Raw genomic sequence first — 20,340 nt, 5'->3', positions numbered from 1 at the left:
GATCCTCCCACCTCGGCCTCCCAAAATGCTGAGTTTACAGGCGTCAGACACTGTACCTAGCCTGAATTCATTGTTTCATCCCCCTTCATTAGTCTTCTAAGGAGTTTCACTGGGGTGAAAAAGAACCCTCTTCAACACACACACATAACACAACACAACACACATCCCACACTGGACACAGCTCCATTCCATCCATTCCAATGAATGACACCAACTACTGGTGGCTTCTCAAGCCGGAAGCTTCAAAGTAATCTTTGAATATACTTTTATTTTACTTGAGGTAAATATAAATGTTTTAATTTTTTATTATGGAAAATTTCCAATATATACTAAAGTAGACAGAACAATATAATGAACCCTCATACACCTATCGTTCAGTTTCAACAATTATCAACTCACGGCCAATAGTTTATAATGATTTGACAAATGCCTATGATATATGAACTGTGTATTAGGTCCCAAGCCAGGCGCCAGGGATCCAAAGACAAATCAGATTTGACTGCATCTCACCTGGAGGAGATGACATCTGACCTGGGTTCTTGTAAGATGAAGAATTACCCAGAAAAACAAAGGTGTCTTCATTCATTCATTCATTTTCTTTCAGCAAATAATTACTATGTGTGAGGTACTGTCCTTGGTGCTAGCAACTGGTCAAGAAACAAGATAGTTCCGTCTCCCATATAGCTTGAAATTTAACAGGGGAAAGAGACATTAAACATGTAATTAGGAATGTGATGAGTATCTTGAAGGAGACGTACAGGGAGCTATGTGAGTGGGTTTAATTTGGCCTGGGAAGTTTAGGAGGCTTTCATAGGAAGTGACAATTCAGTGAGGGAAAGGGATGAAGGGTCAGCCAGGAGAAGAGAAAAGTATTCCAAGTAGCAGGAGAAGTACAGGAAGGTCAGTATGGGTGTTGATATAGTTTGGATATTTGCCCCGATCAAATCTCATGTTGAATTATAATCCCCAGTGCTGGAGGTGGGGCCTGGTGGGAAGTGTTCGGGTCATAGGGGCGGACCACTCATGGCTTGATGCTGTCTTCCCCATGATGAGTGAGTTCCTGTGAGATCTGTTATCTAAAAGTGTGTGGCATGGCCGGGCGCGGTGGCTCAGGACTGTAATCCCAGAACTTTGGGAGGCCAAGGAGGGCGGATCAACTGAGGTCAGGAGTTCGAGACCAGCCTGGTCAACATGGTGGAACCCCATCTCTACTAAAAACACAAAAAAATTAGCCAGGCATGGTGGTGGGCACCTGTAGTCCCAGCTACTTGGGAGGCTGAGGCAGGAGAATTACTTGAACCCAGGAGGCGGAGGCTACAGTGAACTGAGATCACACCACTGCACTCCAGTCTGTGCATCTCAAATAAATGATTAGTGTATGGCACCTCTCCCCTCACACTCTCTTGCTTCTGATCAGCCCATGTGGGATGCCTGTTCCCACTTTGCTTTCTGCCATGAGTAAAAAATCCCCTGGAAGCCGAGCAGATGCTGGTGCCATGTTTCCTGTATAGCCTGCAGAACTGTGAGCCGATTAAACCTCTTTTCTTTATAAATTACCCAGTCTCAGGTATTTCTTTATAGCAGCACAAGAACAGCCTAACGCAGCTGTGATAGTGGAGAATTGCATAAGATGAAATAGGAAGGTGGGAAAGTACCAGATCAAGGAGGGCCTTGTATGCTGGGCTAAGGGTTTGACCTTTATTTTAAGGGCAATGGAAAATCATGGAAGGGTTTGAAGCAGGAGAGGGGCATGTTCACAGTCGCATTTTAGAAGATTGCTTTCAGCTCCTGAGGAAGAATAGATAGGAGGAAAGCAAAATTGAAAGAATGTAGACCAGTTAGGAAGCAAGAAACCAGGTTAAAGATGATGATGGCTTGGACTCTAGTGGTGGGACTAGGGATGGAGAAAATTGCATAGGTTTAATAAATATTCAAGAGGTAGAATTCCCAGAAATCAGTGATTAATTGGTTGATTAGCTATGGAATTGTAGAGAAAAAAATAATATCCAGATTTATTTTTGATAAAATAAAAAAAACAATCCAGAAGTATCACCCATTTACAGATAGCACACCAAAATATTTGTCTTCCCAATCTCATTGAGCAGGAAGGTTGCAGTATTCAGGGAAATCTCTTCAGGTAAGAAGGACACAGATTGCATGATGAGGTTGAAGGGAGGAGTCTAATTAGCTAGGGATGCCCATGTGCAGTTCACATGGGCATCTTCTTCCTTATGTGTTTGACCCACAGGCAGTCTTACTGAATTCCTGATCTTCTCTGAGGTCTGCAAAGTCTCCTGACCAATGGGGAATCAACCTGTGCCTTTCACCCATCCTTTCTCTACTATAATCTCTTCCCTCTTCTGATGCTTTCTATGGTGTGGGAGCAACCAATGAATAGCCTATGAGCCACTTCAGATGCTGCATATGGTTCTGACCAATGTGGGTTCCTCTGAGGCAGCAGTTTTGAAAATTATTACTTTGGACCTATCAGGAAAAAACTGAATTATAAGCAAATCCATCTAGAGTCACTTACCAAGAGTGGTGGCTTTATGCTATTTGGTTTGGTAGTCTAGCTAATTAGCATTACTAGACAGTTGGCACCCAAGTCACCTATATGAAAGTATAGAGCTTTCATCTCTATTAAAAGTAAAGACACTTCTGGAATGAAGGCAGCGTTATCCTCCACTATATATAAATACTGCTTTGGTATTGTAATTTTTCTTATGATTGATCTGACACACCTCTTTTCTTCTTGATGGTGGTTTTCATTTGGAACATGTATAAGGAATAAAGTCTTCCCACATACTACATGAAGTGGAATTCCTCAGTCAAATTCAAGACCTGGCAAAAAATTTCTCAATCCAATACCCTTCTTCACCAGAACTATTCTTTTGTTTGTTAGGGGGTCTCACTGTGTTGCCCCAGCAGCAGGTCAGGAACTCCTGCACTCAAGCAATCCTCCCACTGTGGTCTCACAAAGTGCTGGGATTACAGGGGTGAGCAACCAAGCCTGGTTCAACAGGACTATTCCAACAACCACCTAGAAGAGTATAGGGTGAGAAGAGAAAAGGAATGAGAACTGAATTCTGGAATGCCAGTGTTTAGGAGCCAGCACAGAAAAAGACAGTCAAAAAGAAACCTGGGAATTAGCAGAAGGGTAAAAGAAGAATCAGGAAAGAGTACTGTCATGGGAGAAATCCAAGAGAGGAAAGACTTTCAAAGGTGAAGAAGTGGTCAACAACATCAAATGCAGAAAATATTTCCAATAAGGTCAAGGCAAAAAAAAAAAAAAAAAGGTATCCTTTGAATTTGGCAACATGGAGGTTATGGATCCCCATGATTTGATCTGTATTAGCAGAAAATGGAGGCAGAAGCCACAATGCAATGAATTGAGCAAATGGAAAATGAGGAAGTAGAACAAATAAGTGCAGAGCCCCCTTTTGAGAAATTTGGAAGAAAGAATAGACAGTAGTTGCAAAGGGATGTGAGATTCTCCTACATGAATCCTTGAAACAAAAAAAAGATTCAGTTTTTGCAGTGTGGAGGTTCCTCAAACAACTAAAAATAGAGCTACTATATGATCCAGCAATCTCACTGGTGGGTATATATCCAAAGGAACTGAAATCAGTATGTTGAAGGGATATCTGCATGCTCATGTCCAAGACATGGTATCAACTTAAGTTGATTGTCCATCAATGGATGAATGGATAAAGAAAATATGATTATAGACACAATGGAATACTATTCCATCTTTAAAAATGAGGATATCCTGTATTTGTGACAACATGGATGAACTTGGAGGACACTATATTAAATGAAATAATCTAGACACAGAAAGACAAATGCTACATGATCTCATTTATATGTGGAATCTAATGAAGTTGAACTCATAGAAGTAGACAGTAGAATGGTGGTTGCCAGGGGCGTGGGGGTGTGGGAGGGGCAGGGGTGGAAGGGAATGGGGAGTTGTTGATTAAAGGGTACAATGTTCCAGGTAGACAGGAGGAATAAGTTTCAAGATCTATTGAACAACAAAAAGGCTAAAGTCAATAGCAATGTATTGTATATTTCAAAATAACAAGAGAATAAATTTGAAATGTCTCACCATAAAATATTGTAGGTAGGTGAGGTGAAGGATATGTTAATTAGCTTAATTAATCATTCCACATTGCATACATATATCAAAACATCACATTGTACCCCATAAATATATATTATGACTTCCAATCAAAAATAGTATTAATAATAAAAAAAGGAAATTGAAAAATAAAATGAAATTTTCTGGTAAAATGAATCTCTCAGGTAAAAGAAAATATTCTGTTTTGTCTTTTTAATAAAAAGATAGTAGAGACTTGAACATTGGGTATAAACTACTAAAAGATATCAGTAGATATGATGGATTTGAAAAAAAAGAAAAAAGACGAGAGATCAGGGGATCCTGGAGGTGATGAGAGAGGGTGGGATCAAGGGCTCACATAGGAGAATTGGACACCTTACCTTCACAGACTGAAGGGAGAGGGGTGAGCACAAGGGTGCATGTAGAGCAAAAGGTGGGAGTAGCAGAGGTTGAGGTATTTAATACCTAGCGATATCTCTTTTTTTTTTTTTTTTTTTTTTGAGACAGAGTCTCGCTCTTTCGCCGAGGTTGGAGTGCAGTGCGCAGCCCTGGCTTACTGCAATCTCTGCCTCCCAGGTTCAAACGATTCTCCTGCCTCAGCCTCCTGAGTAGCTGGGATTACAGGTGCCTGCCAGCACACCTGGCTAATTTTTGTATTTTTAGTAGAGACAGGGTTTCACCATGTTGGTCAGGCTGGTCTCAAACTGCTGACCTTGTGATCCGCCCACCTTGGCCTCCCAAAATGCTGGGATTACAGGCATGAGCCACCACACCAGGCTGATATCAATACTTTTAAACTCTTTAGCTGAGGAAGAGGAGGAGGGTTGGAAGGGGAACAAGAAAACCTTCACAAAGTAAGTATTATCCCATCATGAACATCTGTTGTTGCCATTATTATCTGCCCAGTAACCCTTCCCCCTTTTACTGGTAATAGCACATCTGTTGTCTTTGGAGACCCATCCCCTCCCCACTCTTTGTCCATGTGGTTCAGATGGGAATCATTGCAGTCCCACAACCCACTTCAGTGCTACGTTCCTAACCCAGGATTGGCCTATCTAAGTTAAAGTGATCAATTCAGAGATAGGCACATGACAAAATTTGAGCCAGTGAAAAATCAGATCCAGGAATTTTCCTGGAACTATTCGGCAAGAGGTACTGATAGAACATAAGGCTGAGGGACAACTTGCCACAAGGAAGGATGAACCTTCCTAAGAATGAAGCTAACTCAAAGAAAGCAAAGCAAGGGATGGAGACAGGTGCCTAACAATATGAATTTAACCTGTAGATTTACCTTTTCCATGAAGTCGAAAGCTGCCCATAGATTTTTTTTAGCTCTTTAAATCAATAAATTCCCTCTTTGCTTACATCACTTTTAGTTGGAAATTTGTATTTTTTTTTTTTTTTTTTTTTTTTTTTTTACAGCGTCTCGCCTTGTTGGCCAGGCTGGAATGCAGTGGCGCAATCTAGGCTCACTGCAACCTCTGCCTTCTAGGTTCAACTGATCCTCCTGCCTCAGTCCCCCAAGTAGCTGGGATTACAGATGCCTGCACTACACCCGGCTAATTTTTTGTATTTTTAGCAGAGACAGGGTTTCAGCATGTTGGTCAGGTTGGTCTCAAACTCCTGACCTCAAGTGATCCACCCGCCTTGGCCTCCCAAGGTACAGGGATTACAGGCATGAGCCACTGCGCCCGGCCTAAGTTGGATCTTACTACATGCAACCAAGAGTTATAATGCATGTGAATACACATAGCAGATATTGTCTATTGGTGCTCATTCCCACGGAAGATTTTCTATAATCTTCTCTGCACTGCCAGGGCTGGAAATCTGAAAAACACATTTCTCAGACTCCCTTGTCAGCTTGGCTCCAATTAGGTCTGAAGGGAAGAAAAAGGAAAAAGCCCTTCTGTTTCTGGCAGTGCCTCTGGCACCATCAGCAGCAGTGGTTCCTGCCTAGTGAAAGTGGAGGTGGTTGCATAGCATCAGCAATACAAACCCCAATAGCATCAGTAGCTGGTGCAGATTCATGGGCTCCAGCTTCTGGATCTTTGGGTGATAACTTTTCTCCTATTTGCTCCTCTAAATCCAGATTGGTAGTAGCTTCCAGATTTTGGGGTAACTGCTTTCCCTGGTTATGGTCTCCAAACCTTCTTGCAACTTTGTAACAAACTCCTTGCATTAAATCTTTCTCTACTTAGATTTTCAGAGTGGTTTCTGTATTCTTATTGAACACTGATTGATACAACATACATTCTTATTTGCATACTCATACACACACACACACAAGAAGCTGAGCGGTTAAAATTCTCAAATCTAAGCAGTAAGTGGCTTGGCTGGGATTGGAGCTCAGACATGTCTGATTCTAAAGTTCTCAAACTTTCTCTGACCTACAGTTGGTTTTTGTTGTTGATTTCTTTTTTTTTTTTTTTTTTATAGCTAGATGAAATAGAGGTTAAAGGGGGAAAAGAAATAAAAGTATTGTCAAGAAAGTTGTTCAAATAATTATAATTGTTTTTAATAGAGACAGTTTTCCTCTGTCACCCGGGCTGGAATGCAGTGATGCAATCATAGCTCACTGTGGCCTCAAACTCCTGGGTTCAAGTGATCCTCCTGCCTCAGCCTCCTAAGTAGCTGCGACTACAGGCACTACTACACCCTGCTAATTATTTTTACTGTTTGTAGAGACCAGAGTCTTGCTTTGTTTCCCAGGCTGGTCTCAAACTCCTGGCCTCAAGTGATCCTCCCAATTTGGTCTCCCAAAGCACTGGGATTAGGCATAAGCCACTGCACCTGGCCCAGATAATCAATGTTGATGTTTAATTTGGGTAGGAGAAAAATAGCTCTTAGGGAATGGAAGACTGTGAGAGTAACAAAGTCAAAGAGCAGGAATGTGGGAGTGAAGTGAGGGAGGCACAAGGATAAGGGGCTGCACTCACAAGAGAGATACTGGAATTTAAGGAATTTCTTCGACAGGTGGAGCAATTGTGAGTGATGAATAGGTGAATAGGATTAAATTTGTGGCCGTAGTAATTGGGTAGCTGGTGTGGGGACATCAGTCTGCAAAGCCTTCAGCAACTGAGAGAACATAGGCGGCTTGTAGATGATGGCCATTGGAATAGTAGGGAGAATGATATGGCTTGTATCCAAGAAGCTGAAGGAGAAGGAATTTAACAGCACAAAAAGGGGGAAAATGGTGCAGAGGTGCTGATACAGCTTCCCATCCACTGGGGCAGTTACAGGGGAAGAAAGAGGGGCCCTAGGGTACAACCTTTTCTCAAGGCTGGAGGTAAAGACGTAGAGATGTTTGTACCCATGGAGTATGTAAAGGACATAGGGAAGCTTGTTAGATATGGAGTATGACTCTGAAAATGTACCATGGAAAATCAGGGAAGAAGAGGCATGATCATGAGCCGGGAAAAGGGGCCAGAGAGCAGTTTGGAAGTGAGATTCCGCTCTCTCTCACCTTCATATCCAATCCATTGGCAAGTCCTATAGATTGTGTCTCCTAAATATTTTTGATCTGCCCACTACTCTTCACCATTGCCATGTGTCCAGGCCGCATGATCTACCAGACTAGCCATAGCACCAACCTCCACAATGGTCTGCCCATATCTGCTGGGGTCTTTTTTCACCCAGTATCCACTCTGCAGCAATCAGAGAGATCTTTCTCAAATGTAACTCTCATCACCTCACCTTCTTCCTTCTTGTCTAAAATCCCTCAGTTGGTCTCTATTGCTCCCAAAATAGACAATATCCACGCTTCCTAGACTGCCATGGAAGGCCTCCTGTGAACTGGTATGTTCCTGCCTCCCTCTTCAGTCTCATCTCACCAGTCCCTCACACATCCCCTGTACTCCAGCCCTGTGGGGCCGGTTGCAGTTTGCACTCCTTGTTGTCCCTTGTCTCCTTTCCTCTGCTCACAATGCTCCCTGGTATGGTAATGCATAGTAGGCAGTGAATATATATTTGCTAAAGGAATTGCATAAATTTTACTCATCTTTAAAAATTAAACTAAGTGTTTATCGTATATGAAGCCTTTCCTAACCCCTTCTTCATCCTAAGTATTGCTGGCTCCACTCTCCTTTGTATATTGAGTCTTCCATCTTAGTGTCTATCTCACTTTATTGCATTTACTCGATGCTTTGTCTGTGTTCCCCTCCTGACTGTGATAGAGTGGCAGATTATTGAGGGTAGAATGGCACAATGCTCTGCACATAGGAGATGCTAAATGAGTGAATGGAAGAAGTATAAGTTGGACCTTTTTATGGTCTGAATATTGGCATATCCCACAAATTTATATGTTGGAACCAAATGTCACTAATGTGATAGCATTAGGAGGGGGAGACTTTGGGAAGTGATTAAGTCACATGGGTTTCAACCTCATGAAAGGGATTAGTGTCCTTATAAAAGAGCCCAAAGGGAGCTACTTGTCCCTTTTCCACCATGTGAGAATACAGCAAAAAGGTGCCATCTTTGAAGCAGAACAAGCACTCAACAGACACTGAACCTGCTGGAGCCTTGATCTTGGGCTTTCCAGCCTCTAGAATTGTGAACAATAAATTCCTATTGCTGCTAGATTACCTACTCTAAGGTACTCTGTCATAGCAGCCTAAATTGACTCAAACAAACCATTTCTGGGAGTTCCCTGGAGAGAAGCTAGAGGATTCCCTGCAAGAGAACAGGTGGGAGGAGAGGAGAAAGGGGAGACTTAGTACTCCTGCCTCCATAAACAAGAGGAAGTTAACCTTGGGTATCAGAGTTGCTGGATAACTGTTTAGACACCTCTAGGCTCCCTGGCATGATGCAGCAGTGGCCCCAAGTGTAGTACATGAACTTGATAAGGCCCAGACCTGAAACTCTGGCCTTGTCTCCACCCCTTAGACTAGCAGCCAACCCCATAAGGGTAGCCATCCAAGACACCATTAGGAAAGAAAAGTAAAGCTCAAGATGCTCCTAAGGAGTAGACCCACAACCCAGCTGCTTGGCCCCTAACCTCTGTTCTCAGCTCCAGTCAACTTCCTAGTTAGACCTAATCTAAGACGCTGTCCCCCAGCTCCCAGCCCTTCAGGCTGGAGCCACTCTATAGCCTGGCCTCCCAGTACAAAGCCTTGTGTGACAGTCAGAGCTTGTTAGCTTCTACTCTACCCATCAAAGTCCTACAGAGCAAAGGGCTGACAGGTTGGGAGGGGCTGACCCTAGATCACATGAAGCCATGAGCCACAGTCTAGGTCTATGTCCAGAGCCCCTTCCCAAGAGAGTTCAAGGGATGGGTTTGAGTCTATATTCATTGTCACTGGAAGGTGGGTGGCATTCTATCTATTTTATAGGAAAGGAAAATGAGGCTAGGACATGGAAGCTCAGAGTAAGGGCCCTCTGCTAGAATCTCAGGCTAATATTTGAGCCTGAAGCAAGCCAGCCTCCAACCTCAGCTGGGTTGTAAAGGCAGTGGAGGAATAGGGTCTTGTCTGAGACATAGCTACCTATAGTCTAGGCCCAATCCCCAGTTAAATCGTTGTCACCAAATTTGGAACCCAAAGCCTTCACCAGTTTATGACCAGAAAATAACCAAGCACTGCAACCTCCTTGCAGGTGACATGTGCTGGTCTAGATGGTACAGATACCCAGGAGGCTAATTGGGTAGGCCAGATCCTCTGTGCCAGCAAAGCTCCTGAGGCTCCAGCAAGACTCCCAGGAGCCGTGCTCTGCAAATGTGCTTCATGGTGCCAGGTCCCTAAATCATTATTTCTCCTCTCTCTCCAGCTTGCCTCTGACACACAGCTGGTGTATTTCTGTTTGCCCGCTTCAATTTCATTCCACTTGTCATGCCTAACTCATGGCAACCCAAGCCATGAGTGGTGTTACTTGAATCACCCGGAACCACAATTTGAGGTCCCCCAGATTGGACCTCCTCCCCTACAACTCTGAGCCAATCCTCTTTGCACATGCTTAGTTGCCCCAGGCCCTGTTGTTTCTGATGCCTTGCGGCAGGGTTGTGGTCATCTATTAACAAGCTGAATCAGAGTCCTAGCTCCACCTCTTACTTGCTGTATAAACTCAGCTGTTCCTCTTCCTACTGTGGTTCTCTTTCCTCCCACTATGTGTAGATAGTCTGCAAAAAGCCAGTTTATGATCCGGACCTAAGAATCATAGTCCTCCCCTTCCTTGTTTCTCACAATCTTGTTTGAGCTCAAGAGCCTCAAAGGAGAAGTTGCTAACTTTTCAACTCAAAGAAAGATGTAAGATTGTTTCACAACCAAGGTCCCTTGATTCAAGTGAAGAAGCAATCTGTCTTTATTATGAGGAACTGGGGAGGTGAGGCCAGGCCAGACTCATGTCAGAAGGCCCCTCAGTGAGTGCAGCCCAGGAGACTGGTCACTTTCTGGGGCTGAGGAGGGGACTTGGCTGCATTCAGTTTCTCCACATCACTGTAGCAGTACAAATTGGGACCATGGATGAGGTACAAGCCGGGACCATTGGCGGAACATGAGTTAGGGCCAAGGGACTTTTCCACACACAAGGCTCCGTCCACCTTCTCATGGGGCCAAGGAAGCTCTGTCCACGTGGCTTGAGCTCCTGACTTCAGGTCCAGCCACCACAGCCGCCGTCCTGGGGAGAAGGCACCAAACATAGCATGTCTTCCATGTCATGGGGATCCTGACCTAGGCCTTCTCATGCCCTGGTGGCGATCTATGCTACAGACAGGTAACAGAACAAGCTGCCCCCTAAGCACCCAGAAACCCCTCACCTGCCATGATATGGAGCCGAGAAGACCCAGGGCAGACAAAGGCCGCATCCACAGAGTCCAGGATAATCCCATGAGGGCTCCCGACTTCCTTCTCCAGCCGCTTTGGATAACCGCTTACTAGGGTATAGCCGCCCTTTGTCAGGAAGACATATACCTGAGTGCCCTGGAGGACAAAGGACAGTAATCAATACAGAGTTGGATATGCTTGTCCCAGTCTCCACCTCAAGCCTCTTCCCTAGTACACACCTGGACCAGATAGAGTTTTTCTTCCCAGGAAAAGGCAGCATCCACTGTTGAAGGACCCTGGGGCCACTGATGAGCAATGGGCCAGCTATGCCAGCCATCCCGGCTGGTGTCCAGACGCCAGTAGTGGGTCCCTGTAGAATACCATAGGTTGCTCTAGGGCAGCTGGCAGAAGCCCAGGCAGAGAAGAGGCTAGTGATGATTGCAGAAATGAGTCATGAGAGGGAGAGAATGCATCCAGAGACCAAGATGGAAGAGGCCAGGTGAGAAGGAGAAATAGAGCAAGACTTGGTCAGTAATGTTGGGCACTGTGGCCTGGTTGGAACTAGAATCAGCAGATGCCTGAAAGAAAGGCAAGTGTGAAGAACAGTGGCTAAGTTTCCAGGTAAGGCCAACATCATGGGGTTGGCGGGCATTCCCTAAGGATCTCAGGTGTCCATGTGCAGAGATGCGGTTATAGATAATGAGATACAGTGTCCAAAAGTTAAAAAGGAAGCACTGCTTCTGCTGAATGTTCTCACTCTGGCTGTGTTCTCCAGTCCCTCCCTGTGAGGTGGTGGGAGAGTGAGGGAGTAGCTGGGCTAGCACCCCATTTTTCTTCTCCTCTTTTCACAACAACTTATTAAGGAATTATCTAGGTTCCCATTTATCTTTTTTCCTCAATCCTCTTCTATTACACTTCTGTTTCCCTCAACCATTGAAAGTGTTCTTATCCAGGTTGCTAGTATTCTCCAGTTTGCCAGATCTCATGGTCAATTCTCTGTTTTCATCTGACCCCACCTCTCAGGAGCACTTGACTGCTCGTTACTTCCTTCTCCTGTAAATGTCTTTTTCTGGAACTTGGCTTCTGTGACACCAGGCTCTCCCAGTATCCCTCTTATCTTTTTTGACTACTCTTTTCTTCAACCTGATATCTAAATATTGGAATCCCCTAGTTTGGGCCTCTTCTCTTCTCTCTCTACCCTCACTTCCTTGGCAATCTCACCTAGTCCAGGGGCTTTAAATGCCATCTATGTGCTGATGACTTCCAATCTGTTCTTACCAGCTCTGACTGACCTCCCTTTTGAGCTTTAGGTTCCAAATCAGTGCCAATGGGCACCCAAAACCTAATATGTCCAAACTGATTTCTGCTCCCAACACACACACTCCCTAGTCCTCCCCAATTTTAGAAAACAAAGCCACCAGCCTCTCAGTTGCCGAGTCTGCAAAAGCTGAGTCATTCTTGAAACCTCTTTTCCCTGATTTATTTTTAAATAAATAAAAAAATCATTTATTTATTTAGAGATGGAGTTTCACTCTTATCCCCAGGCTAGAGTGCAATGGCGCAATCTTGGCTCACTGCAACCTCCACCTCCCAAGTTCAGGCGATTCTCCTGCCTCAGCCTCCCAAGTAGGCTGAAATTACAGGCATTCCCAGCTAATTTTGTATTTTTAGTAGAGATGAGGTTTCACCATGTTGTTCAGGCTGGTCTTGAACTCCTGACCTCAGGTAATCCACTTGCCTTGGCCTCTCAAAGTGCTAGGATTACAGGCGTGAGTCACTGCGCCTGGCCTATCCTATCTATTAGTTAATGCTGTCAGCTCTACCTCCAAAATATATCATGGTGACTCCTCACTACCTCTGCTGCTATCATCCTAGTCTAAGCTGTCATCACCTCTAATTTGGACAACTGCGGGAATTGCTAGCTGGATTCCTTGCTTACATGATTGTACCTTTATAACTTATATTCTGCAAAAAGTCAGAGTGATCTTTTATAAAAAATGAGTTAGAATATATCACAGCCCTGTTCAAGACCTTCTGATGATGCCCTTTTATGGTTGAAAACTCTTACCAGGTCTAGGTAACCTGGCCACTGCCTTCCCTGCTCTTTCAAGTCACCCACCTGCTCTTTCTCTGTCTTCCAGCTTCACCAGGCTTCCTTCTTGATTCCTTGAAGTATGTGCTGCTCACCCTCCCTAAAATGCTTTTCCTCCAGCACATTGTGTGGCTAATTCCTTCTCATCACTGAAGTCTCAGCTCAAAAATTATTTCTTCAGAAGAGGGCCCTCATTCTCCTCACCTCTATGTCACTATCCTGTCTTATTTTCTTTACAATCCTTAATATTACCTAAAAGTATTCTCTTTCTTCCTTTCTCTTTGTTATTGTCCTCTCACTTTAGCAGAGCCTATCAGGGCAGGCATCTCATCTGCCCTGTTGACTACTGTATCTCAGTGCCTAGGACAATGCCCACTACTTATCAGATACTCAACAATATTTGTTGAGTAAACACCTAGTGTTCTTGCTGCAGCCACAAGTTCTCTTATTAGCTGTGTACTGAGTATATACTGTTGACTGATATATCCACCTCCCCTGGGAGGTCTCCCACTGAAATTACCCTGCTCAGGAACCGTATTTATTCTATTCTATTCTATTCTATTTTATTTTATATTTTATTTTATATTTTATTTTATTTTATATTTTATTTTTTATTTTATTTTTTATTTTATTATATTTTATATTTTATTTTATTTTATTCTATTTTATTTTATTCTATTTTATTCTATTCTATTCTATTCTATTTTATTTTATTTTATTTTATTTTATTTTATTTTATTTTATTTTATTTTGAGACAGGGTCTCAATCTGTCACCCAGGCTGGATTGCAGAGGCGCAGTCATGGTTCACTGCAATCTCTGCCTCCCACACTCAAGCAATCCTCCTACCTCAGCCTCCTGAATAGCTGGGACTACCAGTACATGCCACCACACCTGGCTAATTTTTTGTATTTTTAGTAGAGATGAGATTTCACCATGTTGCCCAGGTTGGTCTAGAACTCCTGGACTCAAGTGATCTGCCTGCCTCAGTCTCCCACAGTGCTGGAATTATAGGCGTGAGCCACCACACCTGGCCCAGGGGCCCTATTTTGAGAACCAGAGCTATGCTGCTTTGTGCAGTGAAGTAAGTGATGAGTCCCCAATCCATTAATGTAGCCAATACATAGGCTGGCAATCAACCACTTTAATGTGGTGTGGTCTGAAAATATGGACTGGGCCATTCAGATTCCCTCTCTGGAAATCTTACTAGGAAAAAAGAACAACTGAGGGAGGTATCAGTTGGATCTGAGACTGAAAGATCATGAAGTAGTGAGAAGGTGGAAAGAACATGATGGTCCATGTGCACGCCAAAGTTGTGAAGAAGCAAAGAGAATACATAAATACCTATGAGGGGCCTGGCACCGTTATTTATGCCTGTAATCTTAGCACTTTGGAAGGCCGAGGCAGGCGGATCACCTGAGGTCAGGAGTTCAAGACCAGCCTGGCCAACATGGTGAAACCCCATCTCTACTAAAAATGCAAAAATTAGCTGGGATGGAGGTACGTGCCTGTAGTCCCAGCTATTTGGGAGGCTGAGGCAGTAGAATCGCTTGAATCTGGGAGGCAGAGGTTGCAGTGAACCAAGATTGTGCCATTGCACTCCAGCCTGGGCCAGAGAGTGAGACTCCATCTCAAACAACAGCAACAACAACTACTACAACAACAACAACAAAGCTATGAGGCAGAGAAAGAAAAAAGATTTACCATGCTGTAGCTGGGTCATGTTGGTGTTTTTACCAAGACAGTGCATTCTCACCTCAGGTAGGAATATATATATATATATATATAAAAAAAATATTATACATTATTATATTATATTATACTATACTATATATATTATGTTATATATATATATGGGTTTGGTTTTGTTTTTGTTTTGTTTTGTTTTTTGAGACAGCGTCTCACTCTGTCACGCAGGCTGGAGTGCAGTAGCATGATCATAGCTCACTGAAGCCTTGAAGTGGATGGGACTATAGGAACGCACAACCACACCCAACTAACTTTTACATTTTTTGTAGAGATGAGTTTTTGCCATGTTGCCCAGGCTGGTCTCGAACTCCTAGGCTCAAGTCGCTCAAGCGATCCACCCGCCTCAGCCTCCCAAAGTGCTAGGACTACAGGCGTAAGCCACCATGCCTGGCCTGGATATATTTAATATAAAGTGTTCTCTCTATGCTGTGTGTTCTCTCAACAGCAATGGAACATACATGACAACACTTTTCATTTAGGAGTTTGATAGCATTCTCATTACGGCCACATCGCCTTGAAGTTCTGTGATCTCTAAATGGCTTGCTGTCTCTCTCTATTTCTGTGTGTTTCCTGTGGCCCTGCTTTCACAAGCTCTCACTCACTCTCTCTCTTTCTGAATTTCATGTTGTCTGTGTGTCCTCCCAATGGGCTCTCACCATGGCTGCATGTTCTCTTGATACTTATATGTTCTTACTATGGCATATGTTCTCAGTTTAATGTTGTATTTTCACTAGAGGTGTGTGTTTCACCTTAGCTGTATGTTCTTATTATAGTGTGCGATTGCACATTCCACTGCTGTGGAGATTTGCTCTCCATGTGGTTATGTATTTTTCAACAGAACTTGATAGTCGTAACTGGTCAAATTTGTCCAAGGGTCAGGAGCCAGAAAATTTTTGTGTGAAAAAATATTTTCACTATCTTATATTCTTACCACTGTCCTAATTATACATACATCTTAGGTTGGATATTGATGTGCTTGCTCACTACTCTTGGGGATATTCTCAACTGTGCATCATGACTATTTACTGCCTGACTGAACTCAGAACAGCCCCTAGGTATTATTAGATGGTTTTTACCATCTAATACCATTGATGCCACAGGTCAAGGGAGGGGTATCTCCATTGGCTACTCAGAGGAGAAACCTCCACAGGCTAGTGAAGCCAGCTTCTAAAGGTCTAAAGTACCCAACACTTCTCGGCTGGTTCTCAGCAAGGATAACATCTCATCCCCAGGCAGTGAGATACCCAGGGGTCTGGACATAGGAACCAGGAACCTGGAACAAGATGGAGTTCTGAAGATAAACAGGGGGAGTCAGAGGACTCAGAAAGATATGCAAGAACAAAGGGAGGCAAGGAGGTACAGAGACACATAGAAGTCCAGGGAGCAAAGGAAAGCCAGAAGGCTCAGCAGGGCATTGAGCAAGGAGGACACAAAGAGTCATAGGGGCCCAGAGAGGTCCACAGACGGCACAGCCATAGGAGGAGATGGCAGACAGGTGGATGAAGTTAGGGGCTTGGGCAATGACAGAAAAGATTGAGAAATATGCCTCAGAGATAAGGGATGCAGAAGGGCATGCAGAAGGATGGGGACAGAGGGGACAAAATAAGTGACACAGTGATGACAATGGAGAAATGTGTCAAGGATGGGAGATACAAGTAAAAGAGATGTGAGGGCACACTGGGGGAGTTGGGGGCATCTCTCACCACTGAAGGCATAGGTGGCACCATGGTTGTCAGACATCAGTGCAGACAAGACTAGATGTGGGCTACAGCGCATATATTCAGGGCCATGGTGGGTACCGTTCCCATGGCCAGTCCCATTCCTGTGTCCATGGCCTGGAGAGAGAAATGGGTGAGGAGAACACAGAAGGAGGCCAGAGGTCAGAGTGAGGTCCAAGGTGGAAGAGATGGCTGGGGTTAGTGGGGTGTGAGTTTTCCCATATGAGGGCAATGGGAAAATTCAGAATGGAAATGGGGCTAGATTAAGGGCCAAGGTGTTGCAACATGGAGTTAAGGTGAGAGCTAGAACACATGAGATCCACAAGCTCAGGGAAGGTGGATGAATTCTGACAGGTCTCAAGTGTTAGGACTTTCTCACCTCTGCCAGGGCAGGGCATGAAGTAGTCTCGGACATCCAGCGGGTACCTGGGAGGCACCTCTCCCGTGACAGGGTTGAAGCGCAGGAATTGGTTACCCTGGAAGCAGTAGTAGCGGCCCAGCCATCTCAGGGCAGAGGAGCAGTTCCCAACAGCTGACCAGTAACGCTTCTTCATGGTTCCCGTAGCCAAGTCCCAGAACCATTTGTGGTCACCTTTGTCCAATCAATCAACAGGCATTTGGTGAGACCGAGTTATACCCTCCTTTGTGCTTTCTCTGGGTCCCAGGATGGGCCAGATAATGGTACTGACCACATGGAGCTCACAACCATCAGAGAGACAGCTAAAGGAGAGTGATCATACACCAAAATTCAGCAGCAAAGCGCACAGGATCAGTTCAGCAAAGGCAGTGGGGAGACTCAGGGAAAACTTCCCAGGGAAGATGATACTTCAACTGAAATCTGAAATAGGAGTTAAAAGGCACACAACAAGGAGAGATGGAACCCCAGAGAGAGGAAAGATTCCAAAGCAGGAAGGAAACTGAGTGTACAGAGAATAGCGTAGGGTTTCTGGAGCTTAGTGTTAAGGTAAAGGTATGATAAAAGTCAAAGCTGAAGGGCCAGTAGGGATTTAGCCATGGAGAGCCTTGTATGTAAGACTAAGGAGGGTAGATTTGTCTTAAGGGTCATGGGGAACCACGAGGTTCAGTGAACCAAGAATGTAATTCACATAGAATTACACTCAGTTACCTTCACCAGAATGACTTCCTCTCCTTCCCTCACTTGACCTCTAGACCATAAGTGGCTTCTCTATTTCCCTTCCTTAAAAAGCCACATAGTGGCTCCACCACCACCATCACTACCACTATTACCATCACTACTGGCATCGCTACCAACCCACCACTACTCCAGGTTCTTGGATTCCAGCCTGGACTAACCTTGGAAGAAGAGGATGCCTTCAGCTTGACATTCTCCACGGTGACATTCCACGGCTGCATCCAGTGGGGATGGGATTCCAGGAAATTTGTCTTGGAGCAACTTTGGGTATCCTTTCTCCTTCTTTTCAGGAGGGTATACCCAGACTTTGTCCCCCTGCATTCAAAAGTACTCTCTTTTTGACTGTACATCCCCAGACACTGCCACTCTGCATTTACACACATTTTTTTTTAACTATTGTGCTTGTACAATATCCTCCTGTGGCCCCACACATTCTCAGTCCATCTGTGGACAACAATGTTCTGTCCTTTTGCACAATACACACCCTCAGTTTGTGCAAATCCAGTCACTATTCCTATAACACACACACCTCTAGCTCTGTACCCAGACACTCCTGTGGCACATTTATCTGCAACACCATCAGTGTTGACAAACATATCCACAAATGTTCATCCTGCAATCATCCATACATTAGTACATTCATTTCTTCATTCATTCATTCATTCATTCGTTCATTCATTCATTCATTCATTCAAGAAACAGTCACTGAATAACTACTATATGCCAGGCATTGTGAGAGGCACTGAGGATGACAAGACTCTGTCTTTCACTTCGGGAAGTTCACTGTACAAAAGCAGAAAGGACTCCTACAATCCTAGCCATGCAACAACCAAGGTGTAGTGTAAAGAGCGCACTGAGAATATAAACGGAGTGCCTAAGTCTGCCTAGAGAACTTGTGGAAGGTTTCACACCACAGAGGAAGCACTGGGTCTAAGAGCTGAAAAATCAGCAGGAAGTTTCCAGGTTGACAAGTGAGGAAAGGGTGTTACCAGCAGAGGGAGCAGCATGCAGAGCCCAAACATGAGGAAGCAGTGTGCTCCAACTTCATGTAGATTTGTATGGCTGGCACACAGTGAATGTGGCCGGGGAATAGATAAACCTGAGAAGATAACCAAGGCCCAGACCGTGTGTGCACTTGGTTTGTAGTAATCAGGCACATTTTGGGGTCATTTACTGAAACAGGAAACACAGGAGGAAAGGTTGGTTTGTAAAGAAGATGCAAAGCTTCGTTTGGGGGATGTTGAATTTTAGATGCCTGTGGAACATATAATTGGAAAGAGATGTCTGGAGTTCAGAAGGTAGATCTAGATCCAGTGTCCACAGCATAGATATTCCTCAGAGCCATGGTGATGATTGAGATCACTGAGGGAAGGTATATGGAAAGGCTAGGATGGATCCCCAAGGAACATTAGGGAACTGGCTGAGAAAGAATGAGACATTTGAAAAGAGAGAGAAAAGAGGCAGGAGGGAAAACAAAGTCAACAGGACTTCCCCAACCACACAGCACCTTTGGCAAGGTAGGAGAAGGCACCCCTTCCTCTGAGCAGACACAGCCTGGGTCACATGGGACTTCGCGAGCACAGCAGACTGGATTTCATGCTCCATATGCTCTTCTGCCCAGGTGCCATTGTGTTGGGAACAATTTGCCTTGCCCTTTGAAGAGGACTTGATACAGGGTCATAGAAGGCAAGGGAAGAAATTGCCAGGGTAAAAAGGATGGCCAGCAGTGTGAAGTACAACAGAATGGTGTAGAACTAAGACTAGGACTGAAGAATAGCCACTGGATGGTGTACCTGCCAGGCCCACATGCATGCACACTCCCTTAGCCTGAGCTTTTACAGGAAAGGAGGGCACATGGGAAAGAAATCTGCTACCTATTGCTATGGGCTCCATGCCAAGGCCATTTGGGGGAAGGGTCCCCAGTGCCGATTCTAGACCTCTCCAGCCTGGCCCTGATTTTGGCCCAGCAGTACCTTGATCAGAAAGACACTGTTGTGACCATGACGGAATGCAGCATCCACAGGGCTGGTGAAATTCTTCCATGTCTCTGAGATTAACTCCCGGGCCCATTTGTGACTCTTCCACACAAACTCTCCTGAAAAAACCCACACTCACTGAGGGGCCCAGTGAGAAAACTTTGACCTACAGAAATAGCTTGAGAGAAGCTGTCAGTGATACCCTCAGATAATTCCTAAGACCTCCCACAGACAGGGATACCCTTCATGAAGGAGAATAAGGTCCTAAATACCCCAACCTCAGTCCCTCCTACCTTTAAAAAACAGCATGGTTCCATTGTCATCCAGGGTGGTAGCATCAAAGCTCCAGCCATCTGAGCAGCGTTCTGGGGTGGTAGGGAGATGGTAAAGTAAAAAACAAACAAACAAACGAAGGTGATAAAATGCAGAGACACAACCAGACAGATAGATAGACTTTGAAAGTCAGGGCCTCACCAGTCACGTCTGGGTCTGGCTTGGTCTCGCCTTCAGCAACATTCCCATGGGCACTAGTCCTAGGGAGAACAAGATAGATATCTGGGTCCATTGGGATTGATTCCTTTCCCATAGCTCCTGACCCCAAATTTGACTGAGGCCTAAAAACTGGCCCTACCTTACCCTAGCCCAGAACTCAATCCTTCACTTCTAGTCCCAGCTTTACTCACGGAGGAAGAGGGTTGGCAATGGCCAGAGACCAGCACAGGCTCCACAACCCCAGTGCAATGGGTGCTCCCAGTGCCCTAGCCATGCTGAGCTGCAGATGCCA

At 44.6% G+C, this 20,340-nt stretch overlaps 1 protein-coding gene across 1 annotated transcript; it reads right to left on the bottom strand.

Moving 5' to 3' along the window:
* Positions 1–10,391: 10,391 nt before the first annotated feature.
* On the bottom strand, positions 10,392–20,340 carry HPX (hemopexin). Its single transcript, XM_023189863.2, has 10 exons — positions 20,240–20,340; positions 20,031–20,089; positions 19,850–19,921; positions 19,554–19,675; positions 17,742–17,895; positions 16,807–17,019; positions 16,413–16,544; positions 11,109–11,239; positions 10,863–11,025; positions 10,392–10,723 (listed from the first exon to the last, which is right to left on the bottom strand). Exons 1-10 carry the CDS (start codon positions 20,320–20,322, stop codon positions 10,464–10,466), a joined length of 1,389 nt encoding a protein of 462 aa, XP_023045631.1. The 5' UTR covers positions 20,323–20,340; the 3' UTR covers positions 10,392–10,463.

This window comes from Piliocolobus tephrosceles, chromosome 13 (genome assembly GCF_002776525.5).
Source record: "Piliocolobus tephrosceles isolate RC106 chromosome 13, ASM277652v3, whole genome shotgun sequence".
In the NCBI taxonomy this organism is placed as follows: Eukaryota; Metazoa; Chordata; class Mammalia; order Primates; family Cercopithecidae; genus Piliocolobus; species Piliocolobus tephrosceles.
This window is presented reverse-complemented; position numbering and strand designations above follow the sequence as displayed.

Excerpts from the sequence above, each read along its gene's own strand:
- HPX (XM_023189863.2), bottom strand. The coding sequence starts at position 20,322 with ATGGCTAGGGCACTGGGAGCACCCATTGCACTGGGGTTGTGGAGCCTG. Across the intron at positions 20,090-20,239 it reads ATTGCCAACCCTCTTCCTCC|GACTAGTGCCCATGGGAATG; the intron begins GTGAGTAAAGCT and ends TGTTCTCCCTAG. Across the intron at positions 19,676-19,849 it reads AACCATGCTGTTTTTTAAAG|GAGAGTTTGTGTGGAAGAGT; the intron begins GTAGGAGGGACT and ends GGGTTTTTTCAG.